Source organism: Lutjanus erythropterus, chromosome 20, assembly GCF_056507025.1.
Source record: "Lutjanus erythropterus isolate fLutEry1 chromosome 20, fLutEry1.hap2, whole genome shotgun sequence".
Lineage (NCBI taxonomy): Eukaryota > Metazoa > Chordata > Actinopteri > Lutjaniformes > Lutjanidae > Lutjanus > Lutjanus erythropterus.
In genome coordinates this window covers 17,810,779-17,837,310 of record NC_139336.1, presented here as the reverse complement: position 1 = coordinate 17,837,310, position 26,532 = coordinate 17,810,779, and the positions used below count along the sequence as shown (strand labels likewise).

The window sequence follows — 26,532 nt, the reverse complement described above, 5'->3', positions numbered from 1 at the left end:
TATATATCATCACAGCCTGGTACAGGAAGCATGTATATATTCATGGATGAGAGGCTCATGTTTGTGACAGTGCGGGATGTGATTATTAATGACATCCTCTTCAGCTGAGCTGTAATGTTAATGTTAGTGCTGTGGATGTACAAAGAAGAACTGGATACAGCATTCATTCATGTAAGAGCTGCTCACTGTTGCATAAAGCCAACTTCGGCATCAGATCTTCCACATATGCTTCTGTATGGTGTGGCCCATAAGTGCAGAAGAGCCGGTGACTTGGGGTTTAGTCTCTGCTAACTTGAATGGGAATAAAATGTTTTTATGGTGCAGCTCCTCTAGACTTCCCAAATGTTATTGGGCCAAATTAATCAAATTCTGATATTTAAAAGGGTCATTTTGTGAGGTTGTGAGGCTGAAAATTTTGCAGCCCCCTCTCACAATGTATGTCTATGGGAAAAAGTCTTTTTGGGCTGTAGAGCATCACATGGAGTGATCATTACACGGTTTGGCCACTGTCGAATTAGCATCAAAGCCCGGAGCTCCTCCTGGAGGTTTAGCTAATACCGCTGAGCTAGCTAGAGCGGTGACACACTTGGCTCTGTAGAAAGAAAACAGTTTCTTTTTGACACTGCTTGCAACAAGGTCTGTTCATTTATATGAGTGGATTTCTGAAAAGAGACAGTGTTGTTTAATGTTAAAAATGTATTTGTTGGTGCTTTGAGGACCACAAGATGAGTGCCATCTATTTCTATTATATTCAAGAGAAAGCAGGCATCCTTACGGCCAGTATCTCCAAAACCCAACAACTCACACCAAAGCTGTCTAAATGGATAAACAGCACTACAGGTATGAAGAAAAAGGTGTATTTTTGATGTTGGGGTGAACTGTCCCTTTAAGGTCGATATTGTGTCCCATTTCCCATGGTGATATACCGCACTTCCTCAGAAAGCCTGAAACAGGAGGTAGAATATTTTATTTAACCAAAAAAAAAAAAAATTCTAAATTTGATTGAGCAAATAAACTTAATTATGACAGATAGCTACTGTCTTTATATATTCCAAAAGAGTAATTATTTTTCATGTAAGCATCAGTGTGGGATCCCCTCTTATCCAAGAACAGAGCGGAAAATCCATGTTTCAGCACTTGTGAGCTGAAAACATCGCCCCTAATGGGATCATCAATAGTGAGGTGTTTCTTCAGCTATTACGGCCTAATTATGTGGCTCATCTCGACTGGCTGACCACAAAGAGACGTGAGCTCGCTCGGCTATAGATTTATAAAACTTGTCATTAAGTGGGCGCTGTTTTTTTTTTTTTTTTTTTTTTTTTTTTTTGTGCTCGGGAAGCATTCATCTTCGAGAGCGCGCAGAGGAGGCAGGCGGCGATGCATCTCTGTCCGCGGGAGCGCGCATTCACACCTCTCTCTGCTTAGTCGGAGTGAGGGATAGATGATGGTTATAACGCTTTTATTTAGACCAATTTACTTATGTGCTTTTCATCTTATTATCCTGCTTGTTTGGGTTCACTTTAATGATGTATTTGGACATAAAAAGTTTAATTTTTTTTTGCCTTTATATGCCTGATAAAAACGTACAGGATTACCACTCAAAATACAGGTTAAACCGAACATTCCTGTTTCATGGCATGAAACTACTGGATATTTCTACCTGGAAAATCTAGTCGTTTAGTCTTTATTTCGTGCGGGCATTAAGGTAACTTCCAAGCTGGTGAAAATTATCCCGCAAACTATCAGATAGTTGTGCATGTTTCCTCCTTATCTCTGCAGTAGGAAGTGTTTGCTCTGACCTTTTAGCCTCACCTCTTGTTGCCACCTGTCGCCGCAGGTTAGGCTGCTCTTTTTTTTTGCGGAGACACAAACTTTGCTCGGGGAAGTAAATCCGGAGACACCCGTCAACAAGACACACCCGGAGACAAGAAAGGAAATAATAAACATGGCAGATTTACTTATGCTTCTCACCTTTGGCGTTAGGTCCAGAATGAGAGAAAATTCAGACGTCATTCTCGACTGTTTTCACCATTTTTTTTTTTTCATGTAAATAAATGGAGAGTGTGTGAACAGTTTAATCTAAAAATCAGCAGCATTTCCAGGGGGGGAAACTGATGGTGCTGCAGATTTAAGGGCACACGTGGAAATAGAAACAGGGCCAACAAGTCAGGAGGAGTGTGTGAAGGAGTTTTTTTTTTAAGCCTGGAAAAGTGTCTTTTATGACTCTTTATCTGACATAATTTAGCTATAGTGGGATTTTGTCCAGTGTCTAACAATGTTTAATTCTGATAGTTGTATGTGTTGTATCATGTTTCTTGTGTATTGTGTATTTTTATGACGTATATCTTGAATCAGATTGCTGTCTGTGTCCTGTGCTTATATATTAACACTTTTATTTTATGTTTAGTTGCCCATGTTGACTCCCTGATAGACGAGATGTTGTGTCTCCATGGGACCTTCCTGGTTTTAAAAAAGATAAATAAAATAGTTATCGAATTATAACAAAATTTTGCATCCCAGTAAAACAAATGGTAGCAGTTTGTAGCCACTTTGTACCTTTTAAAAATATATTTTTGTAGCTTGTCAGTTTCAAGAAATTGTAACACAGTTTTTATACCACATCTCTCAGCAGGAGGCCTAAAACATTTAGGGCCTACATACAAAAAATATTTAAAAATGTCTTGTTTATGAAGACAAACAGCCTCAATGGAAAGTTAATATTTACAGTAAAATTTCATTGTCGTTTCACTTTTAACTCAGGGAAGGCTGTCAGGCCTGTACTATTTTTTCACTGTTTCGTTTCAAAAGATTATGGTACTATAAAGAAAACCAATATTTTTAACGAAAACGTATTTATTTGCGTAATTAGTCTTTGATTTCGCTTACAGTGTGTTTCTGTAGTCTGAACTACAGAGAATCCACTTCATGATAAACTCTTTATTCTTGGTGTTTCACTGTAGGTGTCACTAGTGAATTGCCAATAGGCAATAAGAAGATTTTTGGAGCCTAAATATCTAAAATTTAACAGCATCCTGTCAGTGCAGCCCACGTGAAAACGACTTGATATGAAGCTTAAGGGAAACACAAGGATGCTTCTTGTGGGATATTTTCTAAATCTCGATCTTTATGCGTTATGAGAGTCCGGATTTAGGGCGTATTTTTGACTCCTGCCCCTTGGCAAAGTGGCCCCTTATAATTAAGCGCTATTTTAATTCACTGTATCATCGTTATAGATACAATCAGTGAAGTTTTAATCCCTTGTTAAACTCTCTGTAACCTCTCTTCTTCTTCTTCTGCCACTGTCCCTCCAGGCACTTGTCATTTTCTTTGCGCTCTGGTCACTTTACAGAGGACTGTCTCTGTTTCCAGCTAATGTTATGATTCCCTTTAGTCTCTTTAGGGCACTTTTATTTATTTAAAAACAGTCGCCCCATTGTCCTGCAGAGGGCTGAAGGACTTCAATCACAAACTGACCAGATAAGGACTGGAGCAGCATTTTGGTTCCATTTTCTTGTTGCAAAACTGTCATGAAACTTTATCAATTTATATACAACCGTGAATTGATCCTCCTAAATCAATTGTTGCTGTAAAAGCAAGCGAAATAATACACTTAAAATTCTCATTTCCTCTAATTAGGAGTAAATCAACTTCCCTACAAGAAAAAGTCCATATGGTTAAATAAATAAACCTGCTTTTATTATATGAGGCAGACGACACGGTGCCATGCATGTGTGTCATTAGAGGTGTTGTGTTTGTTTTACAGGTTTGTGAGAACAACATTAACAGCGTTTTAACTCAGAGGGGTCCGGACACCCTGCTGTGACATCACGCGTTAGGAGCCCTGTTTCACGCAGGGTGCGGAAAGTCAAATCAAGAAGCTTCAAGTCGTCTGCATGCGTGCAAGAAACGCTGCACAAAGCACAGAAACCTTCTCTAATGTAGTGGCATATACACGCATTCAGGCTATAAAAGTCATTCAAGTTAACTAGAAAATATAAGGTGAAATAGCTGATTTTTACCCTTACCACGTATTGTATATGTGTTATAAACAAGTTTGGTTTTATTTTATTTTATTTTATTATCTAGTCGATAGAAGCAGAGAGGCTCAGTCTCTGTTGTACTTTAATCCCATTTAACTTCAAAGATGAATTTCAAGTGGTAAAAACAAAAAAAAGTAAGGAGAGCTAAGCAATAGTCACAATAAAATGTGATATATGGACTTTTATATTTGTCTGTGAATATTCTCAGTCATCCAGGTCATGGTATTCATATCAAGGTTTGTAGGCAACTGGACTTTATAGAGTTCTTGAAGTTCTGTTCAGTTCTGAAGATGCTTCTTGGTTGAGAGACGAAACTCTATCAAGTCCAGCTGCCTACTACAAACCTTGATATGAAGGACTTTTATATTATTATTTTTAGGCCAGAGCTTCCCAAACGTTTTTATGTCAAGGACGACCACATTAGATGGACATTAGACCAGAGACCCTCAATTTTAGAGGGTTTTGTCTTAATTTCTGTTCCTCTAAATATATTTTCTTTTTATTGTAGTTTTGAAGATGATGAAGTCAATCAGTTCTCAAAATACAATCACTATAAATTGCAACCAATCCAAACGGCCAACACTATTTCTTCTCTTAATGTTCCAACATCCAAAAAATGTGATAGAAATAAAAAATATTCTATTCCCTCTTATGAGGACCCCCTATAACCCTCTCACGGACTCCTGTTGGTCCCCGGACCTCATTTTGAAAACCACTGTTTTAGGCTACACTAACGTGACAAATCAATCAAATTATACAAGAATGAAGCCCAAATTTGACCAGAAAAAGATGCTTCTCTGCAGCACACAGAGGTGTGACTTCATGAGCCACAAGAAACAGTGACTTGACTTGAGATTTAGTTGTTTGTTAGATCCAGATGTTTTAGGTAATTTGAGCAAAAGACAGAGAATAAAATATATTTACCTGCCTATTCACAGGACAAATAAAAACACGGATAAGAAGTAATGATGTACGGAGTTCTATAAGCGAAATTAACGAAACTTTCTGAGCTTGGAACAGTCATTTATCCAGTCAGTTTTAGAGCCAAATCATAACAGAGTTATCTCAGGGCACTTTTCATATAGATCAAGCAATACAACATCCAATAGTTCCCACTGAGAGCAGGCACTGAGGCGACTGTGGTGAGGAAAATCTTCGTTTCAACGCGCAGAAATGATATGACAGCTGGGTCACGTAAGAAAAGGTCTCAAACACACCAACAAGCAACACAAACACTGATTAAAAAGCCACCACGGCTTCTGCGATTTCCAAAAGAAAATGCAGCCCCTTGTGTTTGCATAGCATTTGATATCCCAAGGACTGAAGATATATAGTGCACTGTAAAAAAAAAAAAAAAAAAAAATCATATAGGTGTAATCAAATAAAGAAATTACCTAACGTAATTAAACACATTTTATTCATTCAAGTTAATTAAACTTATAATTTCTAGTATTTATTATCAGAACACTTCATAACTTAAAGTTCTTCTAACTTGATTTCTATGGATTTGAAATTTTGAGCTGAATGACTGTACTGTACAAAGTTCAATCAACTCAATGAATTAGGTTTTTACAAAACATGATCAGCATATTAACAGACTTTTATAATAATAACAATAATACCAAATATAATGGACTACAAACCTTTGTTTTGAATCATTGCAAAATTATCTCAACTTGTCTTTTCAAATACAGTGAACTTAAACATGAGTCTTTTGACTTGAAATGATGAGTTGAATCAATGTACTGTGCAGTTTATTCAACTCCCTAAATTAAGTCTCTAAACAAACATATTTACAGGATATCAAATTTGTTTGTGATGTTTCTTAGTGTGAATGAAGAGCTGTTGGTTTAATTTAATATTTTAAGCTTATTGAACAAATTTTATCAAGTACAACTTTATTTTTTGTCAAATTTGACAAAAAAATATTTTATTTAAAATCATTACAAAATTACCTCTACCTGTCTTTTCAAATTTAATCAACTTAAAACCTCAACTTTTTCTGTTTACAGTTAAAAGTTATCATCGTATTTACACCTTTACTGCTCTATTTTCTTCTACTTCCCAGCTGTGAAAACTTTTGAAACATAGATCGGGGTCACTGATTCACTTTTCTTTTGTGCTAAATTTGCGCTCTGGTCTTCACCCAGACAGTCAGATAATCTGTCAGGGACAAATTGTGACAGATTGCATCAAATCAGGCACCAAATTGTGTGTGAACGCTGCGTTCGGACCCTCGGAATCGGAGTCACACACGCGTCCGTCTGTACACACAGTGAGTCTAATTAAAGCGGCTCTGCTGTCGCGGGAGGTGAATGGAAACAAGTCGTCTCTCCTTGACAAGTGTTTCCGTACAGTCGCTCCACTCAGTGGGTGTAATGCTGCCATCAAAACACACGGTCAGTTATCCTGTGGTCTTTTTTTTTTTTTTTTTAAGAGTGTGAGGGGCTGCTTGCTCCTCTTTTTTTTTCCATATTAACCCCACCTCCTCTTTCCTCTCCCCTCCTCCTCCTCCAATGGCTGCAGGGCTCTGTCCTGTGCGCAGCCCCGGTTGGATAAAACCTGGCTGAGTGTTGGCAGCGCACAACACAACACAACAGCGACGACGCACACACATACTGAGACGGTATATGACACCAGCAGAGTCCCGTCATTTGGATAATATCTAAATATCTGCTCTTCTCGGGGACGTTTTGTATTTTGAGCTGCGTCACTGAAAAAGGTAAGCTCTCATTTCAGTTTTTCACCTTGATTTCGTCGTGTTATGTGTGAATATGGAGTAATTGGTGCTCCGAGGTCCAGACAACACAGCAAGCTGGGAAACCAAACAGCGGAGACTTAAAGCACCCAATAAAAGACTTTTCAACAAGGTCAAGGTGCTGATGCATGCATTATTTATGTCGCTCTGTTTTGGTGATACTTTGGATATGTATAGTAAATATATGATATATAGAAATGAGAGCAGTTTGTTACTGTAAAATGAGAGTGGAAAGATGTGACCAAGGTCCAGATTAAGGTTGGCAAAACACTTCGATACTTTTCCACCATATTTAAAACGATACAATATTCGGTAATTATAGTATCGAAATTAGCGAAGTGCTCATCCAAGACCTCAGTTCAGTCAAATCTTTATTGTCCTGCCTGAAATATAGCTTGCAGCAGCGCAACACCAGACAGTATTCAGTGACTTTCTGTGCCAGCAGTTTGTTAATGAAAAAAAAGAAAAACTATAAATTCTGTGCTTTTTTTCTTTTTGTCGTGGTCAAGAGGCGTTGAGGATTGTTTTTTTATGCCAGTATTGTATCTAAATTTTAATTCTGCTTTTGTGTCAACTCTAATCCAGATAGTCTGACTAACAGGTTCTTTTCAAAATTCACCTTAAATGCACAAAAAGACCCTAACGGTTGTGATGAATTCATAAATAGTGAGTTGTGTTTTAATTTTCTGCTGCAGCTTCATGTGTGCTCCTAAAAACACCAATCTTTGTGCTTCCAGGCCCGAGTTAGAGGTTATTACAGGCTGCAGTTTTGTTAATAGCAAATATTATTTATTCTCATCTCTTGTAAGCAAATTAAACTGTAAAATAACAAGAAGTAAAAGAAAAGGAATTTGAAAAATGCGAAAATCAGATTAGTTTGTTGCCAATTCAACAGTCTCTTTGAAACAAACTACGCGAAGGTCGACTGTTACAACATAATTAATACAAAATAGGATTAAATCATTCACCTTTAGAATAACACGGAAGCTGCAGGATATTAAACAGGAAAAGCAGAAAGACATAAACCAGGACCTTCAAAGGATTTTTCTTAAGTCACTTTAAAAGATCAAATGACGGACGTGAACATAAGATGTTAACTGCTGGAAAATAAAGTAAAAATGTCTGTAAGAACGTTTTAAAAATCCAGCAGAAAATCGTTATAATAAAAGGGGGGGAATAATGAACATTAACAATAACAGTTTAAAACAGTTGTTTTACTAGTATTAACATTTTAACACTTGACACATCATATATTTTATTGATACATATTGTTTATTTGCCCAGTTGCACTGTTTTACACATTTTATTCTTTATTTTATAGTTTATTGATACATACAGTTCCTTGTCTCCCATACTTTCAGTAGTTTATTCCTTTTTTTTATTGTATTATAGCTATTCCTCATTTCTTAACCTTTTTTTCCATTCCTTTCATATTTCTGCTGCTGTGAGACTGAAAGCACAAGGATTAAAGTGTTTTCTACCTATAAAAGTCTACATAGTTTCACTATGAGCCACAAAGTTACATTTAAAAATAACAGAAACGTCAAAAGTTTCTTTGTTTCCAATCCTGCCTTGTTTTTATGTCACAAAAATAATCATAATCACTAATGATTTATCAATGATTAAGAACTGTATTGTTTTATCATTATCATAATTATATCATGTGTTATTTTTTAAGCAAAATCATTTTACCTCACATGCAAATATGATTCTAATTAGCTGCTTTTATTTTGGAGATTGAAATTAAAACATTTAGACTTTTGCAAATGGCCATGCAAAATTAAACAAAAAAACTGCACACATATTCAACAAAAAAAAATTACTTAAATTTTGTGTTACACTGCATTTTCAAATAAATGTGTTAATGGCAATCAAATTAATCCACATGAAAACATCAAATGACAAAAAGCTAATTAAATGGTTTTTACTTCTAATGGCAACAGCGTAAAATGTTAACAAAGTTTGGATGAAACACTTCATCTTAACTTATGTCGTCAATCATCACATGTAACGGACTTTAACAGTCTGTGACAAACAGTGTGACAGTTCGCTAATTATTTGGTTAATTTTAAAGTGTCCACCCAGCAGGACATGACAACGCCTGACAGCTTCAGCATTTAACAGCTCCACACAGTCAAAATAAGCTTTTCTCTTTTGTGTCTTGCATTACTCTCCATAAACCAAATATCAAATTATCCCAACAACTGCAGTGCTGTATCTGAGTATTATGTTTTATTTTACATGATATATCACATAATGTTTTGTGGAGAAGTGTGCAGCAGCTGAGCAGATGGAGCCTGTAAACAAGACTTTTACATATGGACCATAACAACTGTCAGCACATAACAACACATTTACAACAGATTTAACATGTTTTAGTTAAGAGTTCAAATAATTTGTCACATCTCTCTTAACTCAATCTGTGTAGCTTCTTCTGTGTTTTTTAAATTCTATTTCTGTTGAACAAATCTGCTATTTGATATCTTAAAGAAAAGTGCTTTCATTTGATTGATTAATTGATTTTATTCTCGCGACCTCAGACAGAAATATTTTAAAAACTTATTTCCAACATGAAAACAACAAGGAAAACACAGGGAAGATGTTCAAGACAAAAACTAAAGAACACAGTCCTGAAATCCAAAGGTCTATCTCCACAATTTAAAACATAAAATGATATTTGATTCAGATTGATTTTGTTAATTTTCATTTAATAATCATTTTTATAAAATAGTCAGTATTTGAAACACCCGGTCCTGAAGAGTGATATTCCCTCCTCAAACTTTTCCACTTACATCAAATTCCCTTTACATCATAATACATATGTTTCTCCTCCATTTTTCTATTCAAGACCCAAAATAAAATATTCTCTCTGGTTCTAATAATTACAAAGTGATTAATGAGACCAGTCAATCCTAATCACAAAGCGGTTAATGAAGGCAAATTTTATGTATAACAAGAGCAGCCATCTGTGTTGGCCGAAGGGGAAGAAGATCTCTCATGTTTTACAAATACTGATGATCAAATCAGAGTATTTTTACACAAATACATATACACAGGTCTGGTCTATATAGTCTTAAAGTTAAATACGGAAAGACAGACATGTACAGGTGATTCAGAGTGCCACTGTGAAGACCAGCTGAGTATTTGTTCTGCAGACGTCACGTATGACAAACAGACAGTTTTCATAAACCGCTGTCCTCCTGCAGCGTGCGGTCGACAGCGTGCACTCAGGAGGAGCCACACTCATGCCAGACAAGGCAGGACGGGGACTAAAAACACTTTAACTGGGACAGCAGCAGCGTGGAGCAGGAGGAGAGCATCACATTCAGCTGGTGGAGCAAGGAGCAAAAACTCAGGGATATGTCCAACAACACTGGAAGAGGTAAATATACAACACAAGACTCTTCTTCTGATGCTGACTCAACAGTTGAGTTGCAACATATTTGTTATTTCCTGTCAATAACAGGATGTAAAAATTAAGTCTTTATTAAGACAACGCTAAACATCCACTTTTCTCCTTGTATTTTCCTTGTGTCGCTGGAAGTTTGAAAAAGAAATTAGAAAAGAAATCTTTTTATTAGTATTTATACAGACAGTATACAAACATTTAATAAATGGATTATAACACAGACACAAGGTGGGCGAGTTGTAAGCAGATGTTAGGGCTGCAACTAATTCTTTTAATTACAGATTAATCATTTAGTCTATAAAATGTTTTAAAAAAAAAAGGGGGTCCAGTGGATTCAAAGACTTAACTGTCATTTGCAGAAATGAATTAGTTATTAGTGCAATGAAATTCTTATTTCGCTATGTCTCTCTACCTGCTGTCCATTATTCTATGTATAAACATAAAAACATGCTAGAAACTAATTTGATAAATAAAAAAGGATAGAACAAATGACTGAGGTAGACAAGGCAATAAACGGTTCTCCTAAATGCAGTATAAAAGTCTTTGTGGTGTTTTTTTTTTGTTTGTTTTTTTTTTGTTTTTTGTCCAACCAACAATTTAAAACCCCAAAACTCCTCATTTATTGTCACAAATGACAAAGAAAAGCAGCGAATCCTTACATTTAAGAAGCTGGAATCAGGATATGTTTGACAGTTCTGCTTAAAAAATGACTGAAACCATGAGTATCACAGTAGTTGGCATCTGATTTTCTTTTGATCGACTAATCAATTAGTCAACTAATCTTCCTGAATGTATTTCTCAGCAACTATATCTCCCATAATTTAAGGCTGGTGTACACATATAAGAAATGAGAATATGTACATATGTCTTCATAGAAGTTAAAACTATTGACAAATACAATACAATTATAAACACGTTAACAAAATGTCTTTCTATCTGCTTACAGCTACACTATAGTTTGTTATAAGCCATATATTATTGTACTATTCATAAGCAGTATGTTAAACATTTAATACATGATTGTATTGTATAAATATGTTAGAAATGTTGACAGATGTGCCCTTATATCTGCTTACAACAACATTATAGTGTGTTATAAACCAATGGATCTCAAGGGTCTGTGACAGTGTGTCAGGGGGTCCGTCAAAAGATTTAAGTTTCATTCACTAAAATGATCTTAATATTAAAAATCTTTTTATTTTTTACATCTAAAATAGTTAATAGATGACATTCTAATGTAACTTTATATACAGTATGTAAATGTTCCTCCTGCCAGTTAAGCACAAGTCACCCACACATCACCCATACATTAATGTTGGAAACATCGATATTCTGTGTTGACATGTTGCAAATATTTTTAATATACATCTGATATCTGTCTTCTACATTTAATTTGTGTTATTTACACATATAACTAAGTAGAAGTGTAAAACAGTCTGTCATATTATTCCATGGGACACACACTGAGGGATTCCTAGTATATGTTCTGTCTTGAAAGGGGTCCTTGGCTGATATAAACCATTATTAAATGTTTATATGCTGCTTATAAATGCAAAATATAAGGACTTAAAGTAAGATGGTATTGAGTCGCAGCTTGTTCCATCTCTTTATCTCAGATAGTATATGATGTTCCCATGCAGGTTAATACACAGACTCATGTCTCCATGTTTGTTATGGCTGCACCATCATCATTTTTTTACACATTTATCCAAAATGTGGCCTCACATTTGATATCTTTGGAAACTCTGGGATCTGAATTTAAGACAAAGTTTTGTGGGATGGAACAATACAGCCAAATATTAGTTATGAAACCTTGTCGGAGGCCTTTGATGGGATGCAGAGAGGTGTCCTCTTGTCTTCCTGTCTGCTCATTGTGATTCCTGAAGGAGAGAGTTGTTATTTTCCTCTGCTTGTTGTGCAGGATATTAGGGAAGTTAATTGGATGGCACTTAAAGCTGTCAAATATAAATTTAGAACAATCCTCCCCTGGTCAGAGCAAATTCAGCTGGGTCAATCATCTATCTATCTATCTATCTATCTATCTATCTATCTATCTATCTATCTATCTATCTATTTGTAATGAATTCACGCTTTGTTTTTTGGTATACACGCATGCCGTGTCTGTGGACCCTGCGCGTCCGTGTGTGCGCGCTCCCGCCGCCCCCCGGGTCTGCTCCGCTTTAATATCCTGCAGGTTGATGAAGCTTGGCGGGGAGATTTTTTTCCACACTCCGCTGGCAGCGTTAATAGAGGCTCCCTCCCTCCTTGCCTCCCTCCTCCCCTCCTCCTCCTCCTCCTCCTCCCTCCTGCTCGGCCTCGTCCGGCTGTTTGATGTGGAAATGAAAGCTGGGAAAAGGCTGAGAAAGAGAATAAGTGTCTCAATGGGTTAAATTAAAAGCAATGGTGTTCTTGCAGAGTCACCACCGTGCAGTCTTTAGAGAAGATAGCGCAGGCTGCTGGTAGGCGCTTTGTCTGCGCGTGTTTACCGGGAAAAACACGATTTTAGTCTTTATTTTTTAGCTTTAGTTTATTTTGCATCATACATGCAATATATTACAACTGTATTATATATTTGTATTCATGAAAATCAAACAGGCCTGTACTGACAGTGACGGTTTTTATTGTTCACGTCACAATGTGTACAAACAGGCCACACAATCAATCTTACATGACAACAGACGTTAGCAATATTAAATTATCATCTTCATAATCATTCAAATATAATTAAAATGAGCATGTCTAAACATGTATTATCAAATTATTGCATGATACCAAAGTCACTTCTAAAACAGCCTGTTTAATGGAACTATTAATCAAATATCATAATAAGAACAATGCAGTACTGGACTTTTGTTTTGTTTTTTGTTTTGCTTTATTTTGTTTGGTTTTTTTCTTTTTGCTGTTGTAAATACATTTAGTCATTCATTTCAAAAGGCAATTCATGCCATTTTTTTCTATTTTTATTTAATTAAAGAAGGAAAGCAGAGGCACTTTAAATTAGACAAACAAAAAATCCAGTATATATCTTTTATTATATAATAAAAGACATTTTTCAAACTGTCAGGTCTTTGTTTTTTAATATTGTGCTAAATATTTTATTGTGGACTTTTTTTTAACAGGGTATTATCGTACCATGAGTTTTAGTATTGTTAGAATCCTTGTTATTAATGATATGGATGTCTAAAAATGTATTAAGAGAATATTGCAGGATTCCAGAGTAATGTAAAAAGAATATTTGCTGTGTACATTAACATAAGGAATGTTTCTGAGGAAAGACCAATTTTAATGTAAGAATAATAAACATGATTTATATACAGTATTTAATACAAAAAATCAAAAGCAATGTGCTTCACAACAGATGAAAAATACACATGAAAAGAAAAAAAAAAAATTTAAAATAATTTAAATTCATGAGCTTTAAATTTATCATTTCTATGTATGATAGTGTGTTAAAGTGTGTGTTTTCTTCACTAAGTGTTTCCGTATCATTTCTAAGCACAAAATAACAACAGTCACCTTCACTGTAGCCCACTGAGACTCATGTGACAAATTAGTGTCATATACAGTAAATGAGAACTGTCAGAATAAGCCTGAAGGTATTATTTATAAGAAAGTGAGTTAGTCTGTAATTAATCAAACAATCATCAGGCTCATATATGAGCTTTGTACTTTAGTTAAACTAAAGAGGAGCATGGTGTTTAGCAGTTTAATAGTATATGTTTTCAGTGTGGTTTCAGGTTCAAAACCTTTTTTAGGTGATTTAATTTTTTTTTAATTTTCTCAGAAAATTAGAATTCATTGAACGGTTTAGGCCAAAAATAAAAAAAAGTGTCATTGTAAAGAAATGACAGTGAGAGAGAAACAGACTAAGCTTTATCTGCCAATTACCCTTAAATCTTTCCTTTTTAAATAAATGAAAATAATCATCCCTGAAACATGAATTTCACAGCCTTATTGTTTGTTTCTTCTCACTGCTCTCATCGTCTCCGTGTCCTCGACTCTTTTAATGTAAAACTTCATTACACTGCTGACAACGCCGGCACGGCAACAGTTTATCAATATGACTTGTCAGTTTTCAGGGACAACGTAATAATATTCTGCCGGGGAAAATGAAATAATTTTCGTCTGTATACTTTTTTTTTTTACCCCTGAGGCTACAACACGTAACACTGTCATGTTTCCTAAACTTCTTTCTCTCTTGTGTGTCTTTCTTTTTATGACAGCTACTTTTCACTATCACTTGCGACATTAAATGAGTTAATGATTTAAACAAGCACTTCATACAGACAGAAAATCTGTGCTTGTGTGGATGTGCACACATCGGAGAGTGTGTTTGTTTGTAATATGTGTGTGTATCCATGTGTCAGTGAATTTGGAGATAATTTTGACCTTCAGGACAACTTTTAAAGATTTAAATTGGAGTGATTTGGTAAATTAGTTTAGTTTCAGTGCTAAAACATTCTCTGTCTTCATTTTGGTCCTCATGTTCTGTCTTCAAAGTGCGTATCTTATTGTCTTTTATGATTGTACTGCAGTGAAGTTGGCATGTCTTAGGTTCCATGACATTTATGATTGTTCATCCCTCTCCTCCCCCAGGTCATGGGGGTCTTAACCAACTAGGTGGAATGTTTGTTAATGGACGCCCGCTTCCGGAGGTCATCCGGCAACGCATCGTGGACATGGCCCACCAGGGGGTTCGACCCTGTGACATCTCACGGCAGCTCCGAGTCAGCCACGGCTGCGTCAGCAAGATCCTGGGACGGTGAGCGCGTCAACAAGAACCTTACTCAACTTCCTAACCTGTTCTTTGACCTCTGAGAGTCTCTCTTTACTTGTCCTGGATACCTTGGTGATGTGTTTGTCTCACAGCCAAGTTTTAACCTTTACTGGCTCCACTCCTCTTTGCACAATCGTCCTTCAACGGACAGTTTTAATTATTTGCAGTGTGGTTGGATGAGATATTTATTGATAGTCAGTGTATTAGCTACAGTAGATGGTGGTCGACATGCCTCCAGTTTGGAGAAGCAACAGGAGTAATGGTGTAGGAAGCTAAGCATCAAAACAGCAGCAAAACTTCACTCTCTCCAAACGAGCCAAACTCCTTTGACAAAAACAGTTATTTTACCCCACAGAACACTGAAGTTGTTGGTCTGTCACCCTCTTCATTGGTTAGTTTTTTGGGGAGTTTTTTGTTGTTACTGGGTGACTGCTGTGTCTTAAAGGGTTACTTTGTATTCACCAAAGTCACAAAATAACACCAACAAACTAACCGATAGCAGTAGCAGTAGACCAGCAACCCCTGTACTCTGAGAGGTAAAATGACTGTTTTTGCCAATGGAGTCTGGTTGCTTTGAAAAGATCAACATTTGTGTGTTTATAACAGCTGTTGTCCCTGGAAAAAGGCTGTCTGATGGCAAGGAAGAAGCGATGAACCCTAACCCTAACTGCAGCATCCACCTAAACTGATACTGTGTTTGTTTTAGTTCACTTAAATAGATTTTGTTGCTGACACTGCCGACAGCAGTACATTTCTAAGCTTTCAACATAGTACTCCTGCTGCTTTTCCATCCTGGTGGTGTGTCGACCACTATCTACCGTAGGTAAAACCCTGACTCCACTTTAAGTCCACACTATCCCTTTAACATCCTCTTCCTCCTCTATCTCTCTTCCAGTTACTACGAGACAGGCAGCATCAAGCCTGGCGTGATCGGCGGCTCCAAGCCTAAGGTGGCCACGCCGAAGGTTGTGGATAAGATCGCAGAGTACAAAAGACAGAATCCCACCATGTTCGCCTGGGAGATCAGAGACAGACTGCTGGCGGAGGGAGTGTGTGACAGCGACACGGTGCCCAGCGTGAGCTCCATTAACAGGTGACAAACTGAATTATGAATGAAATCGTGTTAGAGGTGCAGATACACCACTGTGGCTCAGCAGCATGTAGACATCTGGCTTAAAAAGAGTTAGGAAACCGATTTCCCCTCTGCATCTTCTTTCAACATTGAAATGACAACATGATGGCAATGTAAACAACTTTTAAAGAGAGCGTTAAATGTGAAATTCTTTCTTTTGTTTCAGAATAATTCGAACAAAGGTCCAGCAACCGTTCAATCTGCCTCTGGATGGAAAAGGCCTGAGTCCAGGACAAACATTAAGTAAGTCAGTGGAGGCTATATGCATCCATATCACTGAGCATTATCATGTGATGGTGAAGGATTAAGGTTAAAGATTAAACAACGTGCTCATCGTTGTGTAGGATTAAGCTTGAGACCAGTGAGATGTGCAGTATCATTTCCGCTCTGTGTCTCAAATCTGTCTGTCCCTGTCTGTCTCTGTCTCAGTCCCCAGTTCAGCGGTCACCCCTCCTGAGTCTCCACAGTCAGACTCTTTGGGCTCCACCTACTCCATCAGCGGCTTGTTGGGTATCCCCCAACCCAGCGCCGAGGGCAAGAGGAGCCACGATGACAGTAAGAATTAGATCAAACAGTAGAGATGCCACACATTGGCTTAATTTTGTTTTATTGTGGCGGCACATGAGAGGAAGTCCATCAGACAATGAAATTCCCTGCTCATTTCCAAACATTCAGCAACTTTTCTCAGGTTAATGTTTAGTTCCTGACTAGATCTGTTGGCATCCCGCCTGAAGTCATTCCCTCTAAAATATCATGTCTCAAAATGCTGAAAAAAACACTCCAAATTGCTTCATTTAATAACTTATTTGACCTTTATATAACCTGAAATTAATGAGAAACAAGTTTTTCTGTCAGGCCAAGAGGCATTAAAGAAGGAGCAATGAAGTGTTTAATAAAAATTCTGTTCAACTGAATTAAAAAATTGAATAATTTGTCCCTTAAAGGGCAAGTTGAGGTATGCTGGTGTTGCAAGCATCAACAATCTACAAAAACATGACAGATGACAGCCTTTCTATTGTCCTCTTGCATGAAAGTAAATGTGGATAAATGTTAGTATGAGTTTAAGTTAAATGTTTAAGAGGATTTTAGTATTTGTTAATATTTAAATTATAAATTAGTTAAAATTCTTAGGCCTCTGTATTTTAAGATAGCACAAATGTGGAAATGAAATCCTTCAAAGAACAAAGTGATTTGCAGTTTCAGCACACTTCTTCCTGTTCCTCAGGTGATCAGGAGAGTTGTCGGCACAGTGTGGACTCTCAGGGCAGCGGAGGCGTCCCGAGAAAACAGATGAGACTGGATCACTTTGCCGCCGCCACACAACATCTGGACTGTGGGTTTGATCGTCACCACTATCCCCCGGACTCATTCAGCTCGGCCTCCAGCAGCAAGACAGAGCAGGTAAAAACAAGTCATATGTTTGATATGAACTGAAACACTGGTCAGAACGGATTTTTAATGAGGGTTAACACAGTTAGTCCTTTCTACATACACTTTCTTCCCACAGACGCCAAGACACTCTCTTTTAAAACAGTTAAAATGGTATTATTGTGCCGACACCCTTTCTAGGCCACAACCCCACATCCAAGTGGAAGATTCCTGTTGGTGGAAAACCACTGCAAGACACCAATGAGGATTAATTTTTAAACCCAAATAAATCATGGTCTAACCTTAATTATGCTGAACCAAACTTTTAAACTAGCTTAAACTTAACATAGACTAAATTTAAACCTCTTTTGTTTTTATTGTAAGCTTAGATTAAATTAGAATTTAATATGTTTAATTTAAAGATACATTTGAGGTGGTTTGACTTTTAGAATAGCTGTCTATTTGAGATGCACTGAGCGAAATAATCAAGTTCCTCAAAGCAAGTTAAGCCAGAGATATACTTGCTTTTAACTATACACTCTCATGTGCATCATGGCTGTCTGTGTATCCTGCGTCCATTTGGAGCGATGACGGTTGTGTACGTCCTATGAAATTAACACTATGGAACGCAAACACAAACACATGGTTAAAGAGCAAGTATATCTGCAGCCTCAACTCAACACAGCTGAGTTTTATGATGTGTCTCTTCTTTCTTTAGCTCACTTAATAAAAGGTTTTTAGCTCATTAGCAGACAGTGCAACATTTTGTTAACTTTCTAGCATGCCAGCAAACAATATAACTATAAAAAAAACCTTTAGCAAGCTATCGAACAATGGAATGCTTTGCTAACTTTTTAGCTGGCAAACACTTTCTCTTTTTGTATTTTTAAGGTAGCTGGCAAACATATAAAGCTAGCTAGCAACTAATGCAGTGCTTTATTAACTTAGCTAGCTAGCAAACAACAGAACATTTTTACTTTTTAGCTAGCAAAAAATGTAGAATTATACTAATACTTTTTAGCTAGCTAACAAACATTTCATTTTGTTAAGGAATACTGAATAATCTTAACAAGCTAGGTCCCAACAGCTCTACTTAAAATACATACACTATTTAATTTAAGTTTCCATCCCTAAACTTGGATTTACTAAACTGAGTTTGTTTACAATTGTGCAACAGCACTATGCTTAATCTGAATTAACTTATTTTAAACCTAGTTTTGCTAAACTTTGTTTAAATCAATCTTCATCATTGTTCATCTTTGTTTAAAAGGGCTTTTTGTTCTATGTTATCTGTTTGAGTTCCTGATGGAGGTTTAACGTTGAAACGCATCATTTGTTTGTTTTAAGGTCTAACATGAACATGCTGTATGCAATTGAGGCATTTTGATTGGCTTTTTCTTTTTTTCCATTTTAATGTATACATGTATCCTTATCCAAAGAGCATGTCAAACAAACTCAATCCAGGAATCAGGAAGTAAATTTAAAAATTTTCTTTCCATTTCAGATTTCTCTATAAATTAAAAAAAGTAAAATGCTGCCTTTTTTTTATTTACTTATTCAAACGCACATTTGCTCCTTCTCATACTTAAGCACACTTCACACTAATAACTAATCCCTGTTCATCATCTCCAGACTTTGTACCCGCTGTCCCTCATCAATGGCAGCCTAGACGAGGCCAAGACCAGCCTCTCAACATCCAGCTCCGCCATTGGACGGAATCTGACAGCACACCAGAGCTACACCATGGTAACAGGTGAGACTCTAGTGATGCACTTTGACCCGCGTGCTGACTCTTAACCACACGCAGTGGTGCACTTGAATCCACTCATTCTTTGTTTTGGTTTTACATTTCACTCATTCTCAGTTTCCGCTCATGTTCACCACTTGTTTTCATTTTCTCACCCACCCGCACACTGGCACCTGTCACCACCTCAGAGCCCCTACAGCCCCTGCCGCTCTGTCTAAAACAGGAAATGTCCCCAGAGGTGACCAGCACGAGCCCCTCCCCAAACATGGCGGCGTCCAACCTGGCGTTCGTGGAACTGCAGGCGCTGCAGAAGCCCGTTTCTGTCAGCAGCAGCTGCGGCAACTCCAACCATTTCCCCAACGCCTTCAACTCATTCTCCCATAATGCACCAGTGTACGGCCAGTTCAGCAGTCAGTCTATCATCTCAGGTAACGCAGGCATCCATCTCATTCATGTTCATGCTCGTATTTGTGCAATGCGCCGCAGGGAGTAATTAGTGTAATTAAAGTTTATTTTGATTGTTGATTAACTTGACACTTATTTGAATATTATTTAAAAGTTTGTCTATGAATGAAGATAGTGGAAAAATGTTTTTGGAACACAAAACAGCCAACGTAACAAACTACTCAGGCATCATGGGAAATGTGGGCCGTCACTACAGTATTTTTACAGTTTAGTAGTTGTTTTGATCCCATTTGCCCTGTTAAAGGTACTCCTTCATGCTGTTAATACAAACTCAGCACGTCCTGCATCCCTTTAGAATTAAAGGCCCTCTAGCCTTTCAATGTAGAGCACAAGTTTGTTATGAGGTGGTGAGAAACTTAACATCACACTCAGCAAATTTAATTATTGCTGTGATGTACTTTTATAATATTTATATCTATATAAATACACCTCATACATTTCACATTCATGGTTTGTTGAGCTCATTATCAGTTTAGAAATGCAGACTTTATTTTTTCTAAGTTTGGGTCAGACCAGATTTCTCTTTTCAGTCTCAAACTGAAAAAGTTTGAAAACCATAGATCTACAACTACAACCCTTAGACCGCAGGTGATAATGTGATGTGATTTCAAACAGAGAAAAATCACAATGTCTTTCCATGATGGTTTTGCAGATAGTGTCTTTGGCAACTTATATGAGAAAAATCACAGAATTTATATGTGGAAAAATCTTCGTTGCATTACCCTCTGGAAAACAGCACCGAACTACAGCAGTGAGAACTGTGGAGGTCCCACTTTTTAACAACAGCTGAAAAAAAATCACAGATCTTAATGTTACAATTTATATTTCCAGTTCTGTTTACTAATGACAGCTTCCAGTATCTACAATACAAAGCTCAGGATTTTTTTCCCATGTTTTAATACATGATTGATTGTAAAATGACGTGTGCTCCAAGGTACTATGGCGTCCAGAGGTTTAAAAAAACGCAATTTACTAACATACCAGACAAAGAAAACCAGCAAATACTCACATCCAAGTAGCTAAAACCAGTGAATTTCTGGCATTTTTCCTTAAAAATATATATACATTTATTAATTTTGTTGCAGCAAAAACAAACCTTAAACCAGAACATCTTGTTGCTGTAACAGAAGAAAAATAGTGACTTCCATGTTGATGTTAAAGGTGTGTGTTTTGGGGTGCGTGTGTGTGTTTTAGGGCGTGACATGGTGAGCTCCACCCTGCCAGGATACCCACCTCACATCCCCTCCCCTGCACAGACAGGATACTCCTCCTCCGCCATCACGGGCATGGTGGCAGCAGGTATGTTTTCCTCGCAATTTACGAGTCGATTGGAAAATTATGTCAAAAATAAAAAGGAAATGAGTCAGACAGGTGGAAAGAAGGAGAAAAGAAGGAAGTGAAGGAGTAAAGATGGAGGGGTGGAGGCTTGCAGATTAACAGAAGGACAGGCTGAGTCAATGAGTGCTCCTGCCAGGGTGGTGAACTGTGTGTGTGTGTGTGTGTGTGTGTGTGTGTGTGTGGGTGTGTGTGGGTGCACATGGGCCCAGGGGGTACACAGGGAGCAGGCTGGGGGTTCCGCCCTGCTGCCCACACCCCCCACCCAGACACCTCTGACCACACATCGCCATGGGAACCAGGGGGCCCAGGAGGGAGATGCAGGGTGGGCGGAGGGGGTGTAAAGTCTGGGTATGAGCGAAGAGGAGGAGGTCTTTGTGGTGTGTGTGTGTGTGTGTGTGTGTGTTTGTGTGTGTGTGTGTGTGTGTGTACATGTACGTGCATGTGTGTGTGTCTATGTCAGGATGCCTGCATACGATTGGAAGGAGTGTGTGTGTGTGTGATGTGCCTTTTTTTATTTGAAGTCTGCCCTCCGAAGCGCGAAATGAGAGGGTCTGATTTATTATTTTTCTGGTGGGCTCGCTGTGAGGAAGCGTTGCTACACAATTACTGAGTGAAGGGGGGGGGGTTAGGACAGGAGGAGGAGGAGGAGGAGGAGGAGGAGGAGGAGGTGGAGGAGGAGGTGGGGAGCTCAGGGATTCATTCCAGCCAACATAATTACCAATTAGATATTGGAATGTTAAAAAAAGAGAAAAAAGAAAGAAAGAGGAGTGCCAGAGAACAGGAACAGCAGGACAGAGAGGAGGAGGAAGAGGAGGAGGGCATTTCAGAGGGCAGAGGCTGAGCGATACGAGGGGCCGAGCCATGAGGAGAGAGGGCGTTGAGGCTAGCTGCATGCACGCACCACTGGTCCGGGGGATTTTACCCTCAGCCATCCACCTGCACCACAGATTAATGGTTTACAGGCTACACTAACTGTTGGTGAATTATGAGCTAAGGCCGAGCAGACGCTGGCACACACACAAACAACACAGAGCTCCTGGCGATGTCTTAGCTTTGCCTTTTAATAAAGAGTGTTTCCTTTGTTGTATCCATGTGTCTTATCTGGTGTTTGATGAAGTTTTTTTCTTCCTCACAGCAGGCGCAGACTACTCGGGTCAGACCTACAGCCACTCGCCCTACACCTCCTACAGTGAAGCCTGGAGGTTCACCAACTCCAGCATACTGGGTGAGGAAGGAAGGACACTCAGCACATCATATTTGAATATATTTATTTTTACGTTGAGATAATAATTATGACATCCACAATAAAAGACAAAGTATTTAGATGTGGAAATGCATAAACGTCACTCCTCCTGACCGTGCGACTCACAAACATTTCATCACGACTACAATTTAAACAAACGGCTGCAGGAAATGACTCACCAGTCACATGTCACATTATCACATTACTTACTAGGATTCACTTACCGTACAGCGAGACTTTGTGCTCCACATTATTTCTTTTTCACTTATTTTACCTTTGTTCAATCAGGAAAGTTTCATTAAAGCTTTAGTCCTATTTTACAACATAAAAAAGTTGCAGCTAAAAAAAAAGCTAAAATAAACAAAGGAGTTGTTTAACAAATTTACTATCAGATACTGAAGAACAAACAGGGAGTGATGCAGTGGGTCAAAAAAGTAATGTTAGTAATAAAAAAGAAAAGTCAGGTGCTCTTAAAGGATAGGGCTGAATAAAAATAGAACAAACAAACTTGTGACTGAAGTCCACGGTTCTGGTTGGCGGTCTAGAAAAATCAGAGTGACTGACTGTGAATATAATAGTCCTCTATTAAAACTACAAAGGACTTTCATATTTTGTTGATTTACCACAAAATGTAACATCAAAAATGAAATTAAAGAAACAGAAAATCTCCTCCTGTTTCTTTTTTCACATAGTACTCACTGTAACTCATACTGCCTTAGAAAATGTAAACACAGAAATACACAACTACTACTGTTAAAAATGCTACAGTTTCATAACTGGCTAAAAACTCTTTGTAGAAGCTTTAAATCACGGCTTAACCAACAGGTTTCAACTCAGAATCCTCATCAGAGCATATGGTGCAATAAGAAATAGAGGTTGAATTTAAAAACTCATCATGTGATCAGGTGGCATGGCGTGTTAACACTTTCACTTGAAGAGGCCACATACAAGGCATAACAACAGAGGCAACAAACGAATAAACATATACTGTACAAGCCATTTGCTTTCAGATACATCAATTCCTTTTGCAGACTTTTCCATGAAATATGAAGGTGTCCTTTCGAATCTATGTTCACACATCATTATATCTACATTTATTAATTTTGTGACACATGAGGAATGCTCCGAGTCACAGTAGATCAAGGAGAAGACTTCAAAAAAACAAATGTTTAAACAGACATCTGACACTGGGGACAGATAGCAAAGATATGTGTTGTAGTCTGAGATAATTATTGCAAGGTCAACCTGCATGATTTTATGTCATTAGCAGAGGTGGGTTTCAAAATTATACCAACAAAAGTGCAGGTTTAGAGGGGTATATCCCTCTGTTAATTGATATCAGACAGGTGCAGTTAGTTACTTCCTGTCATGTGGAATTACAAGAAATCACTATATTACAAAACACGTATCTTCTATTAATACGGAAAATAATTAAAACAAATGACTGCACTGTATAGTCTCTCAATAAAAGAAGAATTTTAAACACTGAGAAGAACTGTTACAGGTCCACAATTTATCTTGATAAAGAGCCATTTCTTGTATCTTCCAGACTTTCTCCAGTCAGTTTCAGTCTTTGTGGATCACCCATATTTGTTTTTCAACTTTATTGTGACATACACAATTATACAGGCAGCTTCAGTCTCATAACTCCATCTTGGTGTCAGGAGCAGTGCAGCTACAAAATCAATACTTGTTTTTACATTACTGAACAGATTTATACAGGGTGTAGCAAAAAACTAAATAAAAGTAATTTTCAGACCAGTTTCAACCAGAATTTGTAAAATAACAGATCTCAGAGTTTTCAGAAGTATATCAGAAGTACAGAGGCATGTCAGCCAAGTTTTCTGGGATATCTCCTCCACTACATCACCAATCAACCTGGTTAGAAAAGGAAAGTCCTGCCTGTCTCTTATCTTTTTCATTATTTTTCACGAGTCATGAGAGGGTTTAAAGGCTGAATCCACTCGCAGGACAAACAGTCCAAGCGGCTAAGACTTTCAGCTCCACCATCTGCTGTAAAACCGTGGATAAGATGGATAAAGAAAGTCTGATCCACCACCTTCTGAACCACTGTCTGACGGCCCTCTCCATCTGTGTCTCCCCCCGCAGGTTCACCATATTACTACAGCTCGGCCTCCCGCACCGCTCCCCCGTCTGCAGCCGCCTACGACCACCTCTAGTCAAGCACATGAGGACTTTGCATCAGCTGACACATCTGATCACAGAACAAGGCATGAAAGTCAAAACTGGATGTGAACTTGAGACTCTGCTGATGAACCAGCAACATTTTTTTATTTTTTATATCCTCCCACTACTCCCACTCATGTTATTTATTTGTAATTTCTGATACCATCGTTTCCCAGGTAAATCTGACTCATGCACGTTTACACATTGCTAACAAACTCCTCCCAGGGCCTGTTTCCAGAGACATCAAGGTGCATATTTCCAGCATACAGACGGAACTCTTTAACGCTGTTTTTGGCCAAAGACTTTCTTTCTCGCACATCTGCAACTCGACACCACTGATACGGATATGCAACTCCTTTGTACTGAACTATGCCTGCTTTTGTTTACAAAGATTTTTGCCCTCCTGTCATCAAATTGATTCCTTTTCCTGATCTGTGTCTGCTTGCAAATTCATTTTGTGACTTGTTTTCAGTGTAAATTCAGATTCCCCTGTAGTGAAAATAGACTTAAAGGCGACACATTAAATCACACACATGCCCCCTCAAAGACAATTAATGCATTTGTCTAGCAATATGTACATATTGTAAATGATGAATTACTTACGGGGAAGTGATGCAATTTTTCTCAGAGAATGACTGATGATGATGAGGGAGGGTTATGGTGATGATGGTGATTTGGCTACTAAAACCAACAAGGCTTGAAATACATTTTGTTTTTGCGTCAAAAATAAATTTAGTTTGTTGTCATGCCGATGATGTTCTGATGTTTGGTAAGAACTGTGACTATTTTTTCTTATACTGTTATTAATATTATTGCAGATGTAAATACTGAATTTCTAAAGAATTATTTTAATTAAAGCATGACAAATTTATACAGCTGTTTTTCACTGGTGTCTTTTTAAAGGTTCTGATTTTACAAACTATAAGATTAAAACTGCCACAATATGAGATTTTCAGCACCACATGGTAACGATATTTTCATGGTATCTGTGGAAAATTGGGCTAAAACAATAATGTTATCAGTCAGTTCATGTTTAATTTTGTTTTTTGTGCATTTTGTCTCTTTTTTGACAAAGGAACTCAAAATACAAGTGGAGGTGTAATAACTGGTTTAAGAGCATACAGCATGTTTAAGAGGTGCTGGATTATTTACACAGTATTATCATATGTGCAGGGCTGGGTAGTAATGGACTACATGTAACTGGGATTACATAATCAAATTATAAAAAGTAAGTGACTATAATCAATCAAAAAGATTATATGCATGACATATAGACATGCCCCAGTTTCAAGAAAAAAGAGCCCCATGCAAAATGCACTTTATTTGCATTGAAAATGATGTGTGATATTAAAAGAGAAAAAATAATATTTTTAGAGCTCAAAAGTTTGTTACTGCATATATGCAATATTTTCGATATTTAATTTTGAAGTAATCCAAAAGTATTCTGATGGATTACATTACTAATTACAATAGTTACTATGTCATCAGATTAGCTGATGTTTCAAACTAATCAGACCCAACAGTTAATAACATGATATCAATATTTCATTTTTTAAATATCATGGTCAATACCTGTATATAATGACATCCCCATATATTAATATAATAATATTAAATCAATTATGTATTCTGTAAATAATTCTTTGTATAGATGTAGAGCTCACAGTACATCTATTTTAGTATGTTAACTGGGTTTTTAAATATTATAATAAAGTTAATAAAGTCACAACAAGGCAGCTTATTTTAGTATCTGCTTTATTTATTATTATTATTATTATTATTATTATTATTATTATTATTATTATTATTATTATTATTATTATTTGTAGTAATAATCTAAAACTCAGCTGTATATCCTGAAATGTTGCATATTTTTGTAGCTCTCAGCATTTTAAAAGGACGAAAGCAATGATCCTGCAAACACGCGCATCTGTTTAATTTCTTTTTTTATTTTCTGCATCATGTAGTTTTATTTGCAATTATTTCGTCCCTCTTTGCGGCCTCATAATTGCGACGCGTTAACGACGTCACGGTTCGCCGGTGCCGCGGCCCACCTGGTGCCGCCGCC

General features: G+C 37.4%; 1 protein-coding gene across 1 annotated transcript; it reads left to right on the top strand.

The window, feature by feature from the left end:
* The first annotated feature begins 6,502 nt into the window (after positions 1-6,502).
* On the top strand, positions 6,503-25,335 carry pax8 (paired box 8). The gene is made up of 12 exons (XM_084745957.1): positions 6,503-6,762; positions 10,005-10,180; positions 14,804-14,969; positions 15,880-16,077; positions 16,283-16,359; positions 16,546-16,671; positions 17,342-17,517; positions 19,117-19,237; positions 19,420-19,659; positions 20,891-20,995; positions 22,170-22,259; positions 24,387-25,335. Exons 2-12 carry the CDS (start codon positions 10,159-10,161, stop codon positions 24,455-24,457), a joined length of 1,392 nt encoding a protein of 463 aa, XP_084602083.1. The 5' UTR covers positions 6,503-6,762; positions 10,005-10,158; the 3' UTR covers positions 24,458-25,335.
* Positions 25,336-26,532: the final 1,197 nt, after the last annotated feature.